Source organism: Leuciscus leuciscus (genome assembly GCF_965113295.1).
Source record: "Leuciscus leuciscus genome assembly, chromosome: 1".
Taxonomy (NCBI): Eukaryota; Metazoa; Chordata; class Actinopteri; order Cypriniformes; family Leuciscidae; genus Leuciscus; species Leuciscus leuciscus.
In genome coordinates this window covers 76525722-76540131 of record NC_138725.1, presented here as the reverse complement: position 1 = coordinate 76540131, position 14410 = coordinate 76525722, and the positions used below count along the sequence as shown (strand labels likewise).

The 14410-nt window shown below is 39.4% G+C and overlaps 2 protein-coding genes across 6 annotated transcripts in view; both read left to right on the top strand.

Annotated features, from left to right (window-relative positions):
- Positions 1-7621, top strand: part of fscn2a (fascin actin-bundling protein 2a, retinal) — a 71081-nt gene extending 63460 nt beyond the window's left edge. The window contains exons 3-6 of the mRNA XM_082185987.1: positions 5565-5721; positions 6455-6576; positions 6669-6836; positions 6956-7621. Coding sequence (XP_082042113.1) covers positions 5565-5721; positions 6455-6576; positions 6669-6836; positions 6956-7161 — 653 coding nt within the window. The 3' untranslated portion in view covers positions 7162-7621. The remainder of the gene's footprint in view (positions 1-5564; positions 5722-6454; positions 6577-6668; positions 6837-6955) is intronic.
- A 4973-nt stretch (positions 7622-12594) lies between these two features.
- The window catches only part of LOC309510091 (NACHT, LRR and PYD domains-containing protein 3-like), a 168530-nt gene continuing 166714 nt past the window's right edge, over positions 12595-14410 (top strand). The window contains exons 1-2 of one of the 5 annotated variants that reach the window (XM_082185022.1): positions 12618-12825; positions 14171-14306. The gene's annotated coding sequence lies outside the window, so the exon portion shown is untranslated. Of the gene's footprint in view, positions 12826-14170; positions 14307-14410 lie in introns of all 5 variants that reach the window. The other 4 variants (XM_082185027.1, XM_082185023.1, XM_082185025.1 and 1 more) reach the window with 4 other exon arrangements.

The window sequence follows — 14410 nt, the reverse complement described above, 5'->3', positions numbered from 1 at the left end:
TTCTGAAGCAGGTTGGAAATAAACTTTGCAGGACAATGGGTCTCCAGGAGCAGGGTTGATGATCTCTGGCCTTGTGGGGAGAAGAGGATGGTGACATTTGATACAGAGGGGAAAAGAACACAACTGCACTTTTAGCTATGAGCCATTATGTTTAATGCTGTTTCATTGTCATAGTCAAATATTTGCAAACTCTTACCTCTATTATCATATAGTAGAATACATGCATTGAATGGCTAACAAACTACGTCATTAAAAACATAAATGTCAGTGTATGTTTTTTCCACTGCTTGGTTATAGAATCAAGAAGATGTCCATGCAACTGGTCTACTACCTATGTACGGGAAACAACATAATAGGATGTAGCAGGAACTGTTCAAGGCAAGATTGACACTTTTCTTAGTCACCAAAATGAATTTAATGAATATTGCAATGTTTATTATAAATGATTTATCCATGCACATATTTTTTTTTTTTATTCATGTGCCCCATGCAATGACATCTCTTCTCTGAAGACTTGTGCACCGGAGCGAGGGCAGGCTATAGTCCTTCCCTTACAACATGAGATAGCAGCAATTAGCAAACAACAATAACTCAACTTTCGGTGGAAAAAAAATCAAGTCCTGCCCTAAATTTTTTACTTGTTCGATAAGCCATTTCACTCGGATAAATGACACAATAGGAAAGACGTTAACCTATTCCCTTACACCTTAACCCACGCTTAAACCTAAACCTACTTTGTCGGCGCCTATGGCCTCGTGGTCAGCGCGCCGACATGTAGCGCTGTTGCGCTCGGGCGGCCCAAGTTTGAGTCCCGGCTCATGGACCTTTCCCGATCCCATCCCCCGTCTCTCTCCCACCTCACTTCCTGTCAACTCTCTACTGTCCTATCCCAATAAAAAGGCAAAAATCACCAAAAAAAAACCTAAACCTACTCATACCACCAAACCTTTCCCTAACCTTACCTGTATCCCTCCTCAATAGCAGAACATAGTAGTTAAGGACACTTAATATAATGTGGGACCGGATGTCTCAATTCTCTAATTGCACGGCGAGGAGTGAGGAAGCTTCCAGAGGAGTCATGAGCGAGGATACACAGGTGCATCATGTGCGGAAGTCTTTCTTGTCGAGAAACCTGACTTCTCCCCCTTCACATCTGTCACAATAATTTTAAGAGACGCAAGCAAGGGACACGATGATGCACACATTAGAAGTGAGAAGCACACTAGCTCACCTGGAGCAGGGTTTGAGACCCCTCCTTTAACGTCTTTCCTATTGTGACATTTATCCGAGTGAAATGCCTTATCGAATGAGAAAAAAAAAATGTAGGGCAGGACTTGATTTTTTACACCCTAAATTGATTGGATAGTTGAGTTATTGTTGTTTGCTAATTGCTGCAATCTGATGTTGTAAGCGAAGGACTATAGCCTGTCCTCGCTCCAGTACACACGTCATCAGAGAAGAGATGTCATTGCGTGGGGCTTATGAATTAAAAAAAAAATATGTGCATGGATAAATCATTTATAATAAACATTGCAATATTCTTTAATTCATTTTAGTGACTAAGAAAGTGTCAATCTTGCCTTGAACAGTTCCTGTTACATCCTATTATGTTGTTGACCGTACATAGGTAGTAGACCAATTGCATGGACATCTTCTTGATTCTATAACCAAGCAGTGGAAAAAACATACAGTGACATTTATCTATTTAATGACGTATTTTGTTAGCCATTTAATGCATGTATTCTACTATATGATAATAGAGGTAAGAGTTTGCAAATATTTGACTATGACAATGAACTGCATTAAACATAATGGCTCATAGCTAAAAGTGCAGTTGTGTTCAAAGCTTGCCCTTTTCCCCTCTGTATCAAATGTCACCATCCTCTTCTCCCCACAAGGCCAGAGATCATCAACCCTGCTCCTGGAGACCCATTGTCCTGCAAAGTTTATTTCCAACCCGCTTCAGAACACTGGCCTGCGGTTTTCAAGCAAACCTGAAAAGCTTGATTAGCTGGTTCAGCTGTGATTGATTAGGGCTGGAGCTAAACTGGAGCAGAACAGTGGGTGCTTCTCAATATCCCTCCTCGTCTCCTCTCTCCTCCGTCCTCCATCCTATGACCCGGAAACCGATCGAGCTTAGCCATCTTTAAGGACATCTCAATTCTCTAATTGCACCGCGTGGAGGCGAGGATCGAGGAGTGAGGAGGCTTCATGAGGATTCATGAGCGAAGATACACATGCGGTATCCTTGGCGGAAGAGTTTTATTGACTAAACATGACGCACGTATAAATTCTCCTCCCCCTTCACATCGGTCACAATCATTTTAATTTATACTTTACCTTTGCAGTTTATATAAACCACACATCTCACATATTTCAACAGGATATCTTGCTTTATTATTATTTATTATGAATTTCTTAAATAATCAAACTTCAACAACATAAAGGCAGATCGTTTGAGCGATTTTTGAACTAACGTTAATAAATAACATTCAGAAATAATTGTATTATAACTTTATAGGAACATTAGAAACATTTTCTTAGAACATATTTTTGTTAGCTGAGTAGTCTGAATTATTTCTGTAGTCTGACTTCCTTACAGATGGCTTTCTTTGATCGGTTTCTGATGGTTGAACAAACACACTGCAAAACATAATTTTCAAATAATTTTCCATTTCTCTTCATATTAAGCTGAAATAGGATGGATCAAGGCACCAAGTGCTTATTAGGCCCTGCTAGGGTGAGTGTTAGGGATTACTCCAGTAAAAGGCTTATGGACAGTCAAGGGATATTTCTGAAGCATCTAATTTGAACCTCAACCTTCATAATCTGGTCGCTTTGACTAGTTGTAGACATTTGCTGGTAATGTTATTTAAACCACAGGTTCAGAGAGAGTGACAGAGATAAACAGCATGATTACTGGTTTAGAGGGACTCAGCCAGGAGCACAGAGTACTCAGGTGTTACCAGTGGATTGCCATTGGATTAGCAAAAACTCTTTGAATCAAAGGTGCCAGTGAACGCAGCCTAGCCAATCATATTCTATGAAACTATTCATTTTATAATTTAATTTAGAATGGTTTTTAAAATACAATTCCTAAATTTAGGTAGTAAAAAAGATGCAGAATTAAAATTTAATGAAGAATTCCAGATCTCCTCAAGCAGGGGAATTACTCCCTTGAGGATCACACAAGGGACTTCTGAGATCTGGTGTGCCTCACTCACTATCCTGACAGCTTTCTATGAGTCTTTTACAACACCTGCCTCAATGAGTGGTCGTCTTCCTCACCACTGGTTCAGTCCAATCCCAAGTCGTCTTCCTCATCACTGGTTCAGTCCAATCCCAAGTCGTCTTCCTCACCACTGGTTCAGTTCAACCACTGGTTCAGTCCAATCCCAAGTCGTCTTCCTCATCACTGGTTCAGTCCAATCCCAAGTCGTCTTCCTCATCACTGGTTCAGTTCAATCCCAAATCGTCTTCCTCACCACTGGTTCAGTCCAATCCCAAGTCGTCTTCCTCACCACTGGTTCAGTCCAACCGCTGGTTCAGTCCAATCCCAAGTCGTCTTCCTCATCACTGGTTCAGTTCAATCCCAAGTCGTCTTCCTCACCACTGGCTCAGTCCAATCCCAAATTGTCTTCCTCACCACTGGTTCAGTCCAATCCCAAGTCGTCTTCCTCATCAATGGTTCAGTTCAATCCCAAGTTGTCTTCCTCACCACTGGCTCAGTCCAATCCCAAGTTGTCTTCCTCACCACTGGTTCAGTCCAATCCCAAGTCGTCTTCCTCACCACTGGTTCAGTCCAATCCCAAGTTGTCTTCCTGATCACTGGTTCAGTCCAATCCCAAGTCGTCTTCCTCACCACTGGTTCAGTCCAATCCCAAGTCGTCTTCCTCACCACTGGTTCAGTCCAACCACTGGTTCAGTCCAATCCCAAGTCGTCTTCCTCATCACTGGTTCAGTTCAATCCCAAGTCGTCTTCCTCACCACTGGCTCAGTCCAATCCCAAATTGTCTTCCTCACCACTGGTTCAGTCCAATCCCAAGTCGTCTTCCTCATCAGTGGTTCAGTTCAAGCCCAAGTTGTCTTCCTCACCACTGGCTCAGTCCAATCCCAAGTTGTCTTCCTCACCACTGGTTCAGTCCAATCCCAAGTCGTCTTCCTCACCACTGGTTCAGTCCAATCCCAAGTTGTCTTCCTGATCACTGGTTCAGTCCAATCCCAAGTCGTCTTCCTCACCACTGGTTCAGTCCAATCCCAAGTCGTCTTCCTCACCACTGGTTCAGTCCAATCCCAAGTCATCTTCTTCACCACTGGTTCAGTCCAATCCCACTGGTTCAGTCCAATCCCAAGTCGTCTTCCTCACCACTGGTTCAGTCCAATCCCAAGTCGTCTTCCTCACCACTGGTTCAGTCCAATCCCAAGTCGTCTTCCTCACCACTGGTTCAGTCCAACCACTGGTTCAGTCCAATCCCAAATCGTCTTCCTCATCACTGGTTCAGTTCAATCCCAAGTTGTCTTCCTCACCACTGGCTCAGTCCAATCCTAAATTGTCTTCCTCACCACTGGTTCAGTCCAATCCCAAGTCGTCTTCCTCACCACTGGTTCAGTCCAATCCCAAGTCGTCTTCCTCACCACTGGTTCAGTCCAATCCCACTGGTTCAGTCCAATCCCACTGGTTCAGTCCAATCCCAAATCGTCTTCCTCACCACTGGTTCAGTCCAATCCCAAGTCGTCTTGCTCACCACTGGTTCAGTCCAATCCCAAGTCATCTTCCTCACCACTGGTTCAGTCCAATCCCAAATCGTCTTTGTCGCCACTGAAGCCCTCCGTTAGTCCTCTCCATTACTGAAGCCCAAAGTCCTCTCCGTTACCACTGGTTCAGTTTAGCGTCAAGTCTTCTTCATCACTGCTGGTTTCGAACAGCACCAAGTCTCCTTCGTCGTCTAGCACCAAGTCTTCTTCATCGTCTAGCACCGAATCACCTTAATTGCATTGGCTCTGCCAAGTCATGCGTCCCCCTCCCTCCTCCTCTGCCAAAGCCATCCAGTTCCTCGGCCTCGCCTCTGCTGTCTCCCTTCAGTCCCTCGGCTCCTCCTTCAGTGGTTCTACCCAGGAGCTTGGATCCACCTTCGGATCATTAGCTCCGCCATGGTCTTAATTTTTCATGACTTAATTTCTGTCATTCGGGCTCCTGGCTCCTTCTTTCATCATCTCCACCATAGTGTTTCCCTTCGCCAGTCTTCATCCTCTTCCAGAACCTCATCTTTCCTGCCTCTGTTGGACACCTGTTCGCTGTTTTGTTAATGATCATTCCCAGTGTATTTAAGCCGTCTGTTACCTCAGATCATGAGTTGTTCGAAGTAGATTCTCAGAAAGTGCATGTAACTAGCCAAAAACAGAATAATCCAGAAACAGCCGTCTGTTGGAGTTTACCAGTCGACAACCTGATGCATTTGTAGAACTATAAATCTGCTGTACTATTTATTTGCTTTGTAATTTTGTAAAGGAACCAAGTCTCAGTCACTGAGAAAGCTTGCCATGATAAATTTCTTTGTTTCCAGGTGTTAGCATCTCAGCTAATCAGGATGATGAGACAGACATGGAGACATTTCAGATGGAGATTGACAAAGAGACTAAGAAGTGCATGTTCAGAACCAGCGGCGGAAATTACTGGACACTCGTTACTCACGGAGGGATTCTGTCTTCAGCCACAGAAGTGTAAGGAGTTGTGTTATACATGTATCTCATTAAAACAAACAAACAAATAAAACATCTAAAGTAAAACTTGAGAAACATGACAAACTATTTAAACTTAAAAACATTTTTAGGATATTGAAAAATATACCAAATAAAAGTTATGTAAAATCAAGACATTTTTAAGATTCTGTAGTATTTATGTAAATAATCAAACATAAGCAAATTTGTTGTGACAATTTTAATACTTTCACTGAAGCACATTTCTCCTTGGAACATTCTGAAATCATGCTGGCAAAAATGGGCGTCTGGTTTTGTGCATGTCTGCTATAGAGTGCTTTTTTTCCCTCAAATGATTATTAATTATGAACTACATAAGGGTGCTGTTTGTAAAAAATGAATTTTACACAAATTAACACAAAAAGGTTAAATCAGATAATTTACCCCAAATTTTTAATTCTGTCATCATTACTCATACTATGACTTTATTTCTTCTGTGGTCCATACATTGTCACGAATGTTGGTAACCAAACAATTTTGGTGACCATTTACTTCTATTGTAAAAAAACAACAACAAAAAAAAAACACTTTTGTGTTCCATAGATAAAATAATAATAAAAGTCATACAGGTTTTTGAAGAGGGTGAGTAAATGATGAGAGAATTTTCATTTTGGGGTGAAGTGGTGAACTATCGCTTTAACATATATAATATATAATATGCTATGATCTTGAATATGTGTGTTCTTGTAACTGATAGAGAAGAAAACACCATGTTCGACATTGAGTGGTTGGGCCGACGAGTCGCTTTGAGGGCAAACAATGGGAAATATGTCTGCACAAAGAAAAATGGACAGCTTGCAGCTGTGAGTGATTCTGTGGGTGAGTGCACACTGATTCTTCTCTGACCTTTTACTAAACTTCCACTACTGGATACAACACGAGTCAGATAAATCCTCTCATGTGTTCGGCAGGGGAGGACGAGCAGTTTGTGCTAAAGCTGATTAATCGCCCTATCCTGGTCTTGCGTGGGGAGAACGGCTTTGTGTGTCACCACAAGAACTCCAATACACTGGACGCCAGTCGCTCTGTTTACGACATCTTCTCATTGCTCTTCAGCGATGGCGCATACCATATAAAAAGTGAGTCGTGTGAATCGTGTGAGCTGAGACTGACGAGAGTTTCACTGAGCAACACTGACTCTGTTGGGCACTTCTGCGCAATATTCCTGATGCATGTACTTTCTTTTTTTCTACCACAGGTGGAAATGAAAAGTTTTGGTATGTGTCCGGCAGTGGTCTGGTGTGCACAGATGGGGACAAACCGGAGGATTTCTTCTTTGAGTTTGTGGAGTATGGACGGGTTGGCATCAAGGGTCAGAATGGCAAGTACCTGCGTGGAGACCAGGGAGGCACGCTGATGGGTGATGGGTTAAGCGTGGACGCCTCTTCCCTGTGGGAGCACTGAGTGCTGTACAGAACCAGAGACACAAACACACACTCACTCAGAAACAATCAGTTCTCGTACTGACACCTGTTAAACTAATGACTTTCAGGAGAACGCTGTTCATTCATGTTCTTTCTTCAGGCTTTTTTGTGAGTAAGTGAAATATGTGTGGTTTTATCTGTTTCTTATACTGTGAATTTTGGTGTCGCCCTTTGATTCATCAGAAAAATACAATATTACACTTCACTCTCTGCAGTGGCGGATCGAGAATTTTTTAAAAGCATGACCACAGTCGGGCCACCCTTCACAGAGAGCGGCCAAGCTTAACACAAGTCACGCACAATTCTTAAATCAATGAGGTTTTCATTCATTTTCCTGATTTTATTTGCTGCTGGCTCTACCGCTTTGTTCATTCACTGTTATTTATTAAACTACCACAATAACAGCTTAAATATTTCCACGTTTAATTTTTTTCTTCATTTAGGATAACACCCATAATAAAATATATAAAAAATAAAAAAATTAACTTCTGTTCAAATTTGGAGTTCTGTTTTCACACTTTACTGTGTTTTGGGTTCCAACAAGAATATTCATGAGCATATGATAAAATAAAATAACTACAGCTTCATGTTGTTCTGTGATTTCAAATCTGAGGATTACTCTAAAGGTTTTTTAGACCATGTCATGTGGTTTTGCTTAGAGGAGAATACAATGCTAATAATTATTACTCATATAAACTAGCATGCAGTTTTTTTTTTTCATTTTTTTTTCATATTTACAATCTGATTAGGCTTCTTATACAGATTAAGGCAAACAATATATTATTTTGTAGTATTCTACTGTGATAAAAGCTATTTCGATTAGCATTATAGCTAGGATTAGCTAAATACTTTATTCTTATGAAAATACCTGTTATGAGTCTTCTTTGTACTTTCTGTGCGAGAGCGCCCTCTGGCTTCGAGTATGAATAGAGTGGTTCAGATATGACCGAACCTGTAAGTATAATTCGCTGCTGGTTCCTTCGAGATTTTCCTATGGGATTTATAATGGGGTTTCTGATTTATGTGTAAAATAAAGCCTGTGGTAAACATAACTTCAGTATACTTTGGCATGTTGTTCTACAAAGTAAATTACACACACCAATAGTGAAAACGTGAATTTTGAAACAGTTATGTTCATTTTTGAAAACATACGTTTTTAACAAGTAACTAGAAAAGACAGCTGGGGTGTGAGTGTGTGTAGTGTACTTTGTACAACAAAACATCCTCAAGTTATGTTTACCACAAGCTTTATTTTACTCATAAATTGAAATCACAGCGAACATTAACGCTGTGAAACATTATAACGCCTTTATAAAACCCCATAGGAAAACCTTGAAGGAACCAGCAGCGCTGTATCTGCCAGTGACTCCTGTCACTTTAACCAGTTACAACTAAGGCTGGTTATTGAGGCTGTTAAACTGTGCAGTTTAAAAGTACTCTATTTGAGACAAGATTTTTAGCACCTTATGAATTAATGGTACTTTTGACAAAAGTAACTAACTTCTGGCAAATGCCGTAAGCATCAATTTACTAGGCCGTCTGCCAGCTAATTATTTTAGTCGACAAAATTTTAAATATGGGTATTTTTCTTACACGAACGCATGGCTTCACTTCAGAAGGCCTTTATTTGGAGCAATTTTATCATGGATAGATGGACTTCAAAACTGAAACAGCCATTCACTGCCATTATAAAGCTTGGAATTACATTTTTTTTAATATATATATAACTCCGATTGTATTAATTTGAAAGAAGACAATGTCTTACATGATGTCATATACATCTAGGATGGCTTGAGGGTGAAAAAATCATGGGATAATTTTCATTTTTGGGTGAACTATCCCTTTAATGTCATAATTTTCATTTTAAGTTATAATTTAAACTTTTCATCTCATAATTAAGACTCATTATGTCATAAATTCAACTTTCTATGTCATAATTATGACTTACCAGAGCATGTATTTTTTTCTTATATGGTAAAATTGCGCTTCCATATCCTCCTCGATGTGTTAGAAGTTAAATGCCTGCACCACCATTACAACCTTAATAAATCCAAAATACCACACAGGTTTATTAATTTAAAGCGATAGTTCACTTCAAAATGAAAATTCTGTCATCATTTACTCACCCTCAAGTTGTGTCAAACCTGTATGAATTTCTTTCTTCTGCTGAACACAAACGAATATATTTTGAAGAAAATCAGTAACCAAACAGTAAACTGGAACCCTTGACTTCCATAGTATTTTCTTTTCCTTATTTTACCTTATCTGAGCCACAAAATCTGTGTATATTAAATATGGAGTCATTTCAGCCTTAATAAGCCTGTTAACAAGCAGAATCACTGAAGGAAAGAAGAGAACAGAAAAAGAGACGAGCAGAAACACAAGAACTACAACTGACTTCAGTCACAGTCTAAGATGAAATCAACTGAAGAGAAAAGAAGACATTAAATCTGTGAAGATCTCAGCAGAGGAGGATTAAACAACTCCACAAACAGCATTACCAGCTAGAGACCTGCGCGGGACACAATTTTCAGTCCCGCTCCCGCCCGCTCCCGCAGTGTTCAGTCCCGCTCCCGCCCGCTCCCGCAAAGATTTGTCATTTTTAGTCCCGCTCCCGCCCGCATCTGTGATATTATGTCCCGCTCCCGCCCGCAAATGCCCGCAAGACGGCAGGCAGGATGTATGTTCACTTTCTGTCTCACGAAAGGTCTTGGAAAAAAATGCGATTTGTGTCCGTTGTATGTTAACACCTTTTGGCATTTATCGCAACAGGCAAAAGGTAGTTGATTCCCCTCTCCATCATGCACAACCGAAAAAGACTGCCAAATGTCTGATTTGAGGTTTCGTGATTTATTTATTTTTTTGTAGTAAATGTGCCTTTCTTTAGAGAAGTACTTACATCTGAAGCGCTTAGGCCTATATCTGAAGCACTAGAGGTGCTCTTTTCCTCCTCCATGCTGTCTATTTTGAACTTGAAGCTTTCGAATTCGAACAGCGGGAAGGAATTGTCTCTAAACAAGTGTGCGTGAGATTAGGCCCCGCCCTACCCCAAACGACAACATCCAAGTTTAGGCTGCTTAAAACGTTTTTATTGCTGCCAAACAGAATCTCCCTCACAACTACAAATTATGTACGCTACTTTAATAATTTATATATTTTACTTTACACTCATATTTAATTTGCGGGAGTGCAGCGTATCATCCCCCCCCCGCCCGCACCCGCAAGTGCACCTTCATCATCCCGCCCGCTCCCGCAATGACCTTTCAAAATTTGTCCCGCGCCGCTCTGTTTTGCGTCGGGTCCCGCGGGTCCCGCGGGACTCCCGCGGGAGTGCAGGTCTCTATTACCAGCTTCCGGCAGTGTTCAAAAGTAGTAGTTTGGTAAATAGTTACCAAAGTTCTAAATTGTAGGATTTTTGTTTATGTATGTTAACAAATGAATCCCCAAATGTTGTTTCAAACTTTTCTATTCCTATATAATAAAAATTGTGCAAGTGGGAACGCAAAAAATAAAATAAAAATGTATATGGTCTCGGAATTATATGGCACACCGACACAGTAATTTATTTCCTGGTTTCAAACCCTGGAAGTGTGAAAAGGATCCATTCGAGGAGGAGGAGGAGGAGGAGGAGGAGGAGGAGGAGGAGTTATCTGTGGAGAAGTCACAAGTTATTATATTTTCCAACAAGAAAGTAGACAATGAATGGAAGTTAAGGATATATAACAAGGAAATGGCTAGAGTAACATCACTTAGATTCTTGGGAATGTGGCTAGATACTAGACTTACATGGAAAGAACATATTGATAAGATAGTGAATAGGTGTAAAAGAGTTTTAAATATAATGAAATGTATGGCAGGACAAGAGTGGGGAGCAGATAGAGGGGCACTTTAAACAGTATATAGCAATGATAAGATCTGTACTAGATTATGGAAGTATAGCATATGGGTTGGCGGCAAAATCACAATTAGAGAAATTGGATAGAATTCAAGCACAGGCATTGAGAATTTGCTGTGAAGCATATCCAACAAAACCTAAAGCAGCAATGCAAGTAAATGAAACGCCGCTTAATATTAGAAGACAACAGTTAATTGGACAAATCTTAATAGTCAGAATGAGGTACATCCAACAAGGAAAATACTAGGAGTATGTTGGGAACAAGGAATGAATAAACATAAGAGTTTTGGGTGGGTGGTAGAAGAAGATATTAAGGAGATGGGGATAAACAATTATAGATGTGTCCCAAGAGTAATATATCCGCATACTCCTATATGGATTATTCCTCAGCCAGTAGTAGATTTAACATTACTGGAGATAAGACAGAGTGAAGGAAATAATGAGATGGAAGTAATGAGAGCAAATGAGTATTTAAGAATTATGTATGGAGATAATATACAGATTTACACAGATGCTTCCAAAAAAGGAAGGAGAATAGGAGTGGCAGTCAATGTGCCAAAGTTAATGAAGAAGAAAAGAAATTTGCATTAGTGACAGTTTTCAATATATACAGGTGAGTTGATGGCTATTCTGCTAGCAGTGCAAATAATTAAGGAAAGGAAAATAAAAAATGCAGTCATATGTTCAGATTCTTATTCAGCAATAGTCAGTATCGATAATCAAAAATCAGAATCAAGACCAGATTTAATCATGGAACTTCTTCAAAATCTCTTTGAGTTGAAACAAAGTAAAATAGAAGTACAGTCTATGTGGGTCCCAGCTCATGTGGGAATTAAAGGCAATGAGGAAGCTGATAAATTAGCTAAACAAGCAGAAGATGAAGAGATGGTAGAAATTGAGTTACCACATAGTATAAAAGAAATTAAATCAATAATAAAAGAGAAAGTGATTAAAAAGTGGCAAAAAATATTGGGATAATTAGAGTAAAGGGAGACATTTATTTGCAATACAAAAGAAAGTGAGAAAATGTAGAAAAAGAGGGAGAAATAGAAGGGAGGAAAGTGTAATTACAAGACTAAGGGTGGGACATACCGGTTTGAATGAAACATTACATTTAATATCTAAGCATCCAACGGGTTTGTGTGAGAAGTGTGGACAGAGTGAAACTGTAGAACATGTGTTTATTAATTGTAATGGTTATGATGAAGAAAGAGAAGTGCTAAGAGAAGAATTATGGAAGAATGAAGGGAAAGAGTTAACATTAAAGAATATATTAGATTCAGATATAGGAAATAGTATGGTTAATGTGTTATTTCAGTTTTTGAATAATACTGGTTTAATGAAGAGAATGTAGGTTGAAGTATAGTGTGAGACAGGGAAAGCAAATCTGGAGGTAAATAAGGTTATGGATGGGAAGCAGGAGTTAAAGGGAAGTGGGGTGGAAGCTGGGGGAGCTGAACACGCAGCGCCAGTGTTTTTTTTTTTTCTTCTTCTTTTTCTTTTTTTTCTTTGGGGAGTGGGTAGAAATGTTAAGAGATAGGAATGTTTCTGATCCAAGCTTCAAGATACCGGATGATGGAAGTACTGCACTGTTAAGTGCGGTTGCCAATAAAACGAAAAAGAAGAACGAAGAAGAGGAGGAGGAGCTGCTGGACATTTACCTGTCTCACAGTGAAACCGAAAGCAGTCGATGACTGTAAAGACGCCATTTCGGAAGATAGAAAATCAGCAATCGCTTCACATGTGACAGTAAGTTCGTTAAAGTTTTCAGAGCTGTAATATCGATAAATGTCTGAACAGACCTTATGACGAACTCAAACTTAAATACATGATAACGTGGGAAGTTGCTTTCGTAATATCTAACGTAGGCCTAACTTTTTTTTTTACTGGTCAATTTTCAGTTGGATTTTGCCTTCAATAACATGTCTTCTTTCAGACGTGTGGTGAAAAAAAGTCCGAAATACACATTTAGGTCTTTATTGTACTACACTTTGTCTGTTTGCGTCTGTAGATTTCTCATAAATTTAACAAAAGTCGGCGTTCTAAATCATCGCGCTGCTCCGCGATCGCTTCCACCGTGTTAGAAAGCTCTCTCTCTCCTGTACAATGCTGTCGGATTCCGTATGGCAATTTCCTTTTTATCAGCAATACGCTGATTTCACGCAGCCGTTATTTTGAAATCGAAAGCGAGGCTCCGGTGGTAAGAAAACCGGAAGTGTCGCCTTTAATCACAGGAGAGTCGTGAATGCGATGGCGTATTGTTGTGTTTAATGATGTTGTGTCAATTCTAAAACTGTACATACATTTCTTTTATACTTTAGACTATATACAGTGAAATTCATTTATAAATAAAATATTTTTTTTATATAATTCAAAAAGTAAAAAAAAGAAGCAGGAATGAACTATATACATATCCTATATTGGATATTAACATCCAATAGTGTAAATCGCGGCAGCAGCTTCAGGTTGGTAGTCCAAAGGCATTGTTGTTTATCTTTACTTCCGGGGTTTTTCCCACCGGAGCCTCACTTTCGATTTCAAAATGGCGGCTGCGTGAAATCAGCGTATTAATCGTGAAAGTAAAAGGGCTGAATGCGCAATCTCATTAGCTGATGATAAATATTTAAAGCCCGTTTTCTCAAAATGACTTTTCTCTCATTCTCCAAGTCCCAAATCTCCACTTCAGTAGCACCTCTTGTACCTACTAGTTATATTATGAAGACATTTACAGAGGGATTTGTAAATATAGTATTCTTAGCCTAATTTATATAACATTTTATTCCAAAAAACATAGCGAAAATTTTTTTTAAGGCTATTGACAGTATTCTGATTTACAGGATAACAAAAGTAGATATCCATATATCCCTCTGTAATTTTTCCCCATCTAATATGTGAACACAATGAAAAAATATTTTGAAACCTGGCTTTATCCAATACTCAGATTTCGGTTTTTAAAATATATGCAAATTAGCACATATTCAATTAGATATTGCCTAATTTACATATTTAAACATTAAATTATAGAAAACTTAGAATAGCATTAGAATAAGAAATAGAAAACTAGAATACATTTTTTTTTCTCATCTCAATATAGGTAATCAACTGGGAAAGTTTCATGCTGATATCTGAAATTTGACCCTATTCACCTGTAGTATCTCGCCTTAATCCGAGACGACTAAACGGATTGTTGAAAACACCTGCTAGAGTTCAGCAGTGTCATTAAAGTGAAGGTGAATCCTGTTTTTAAACGAGGCTGATGTGTTAAAAGTGTGAAAGTGTGGCCGACATGTTGCTCTGAAACCATCATTATTTTTCAGTAACTGGGGAAAAACTG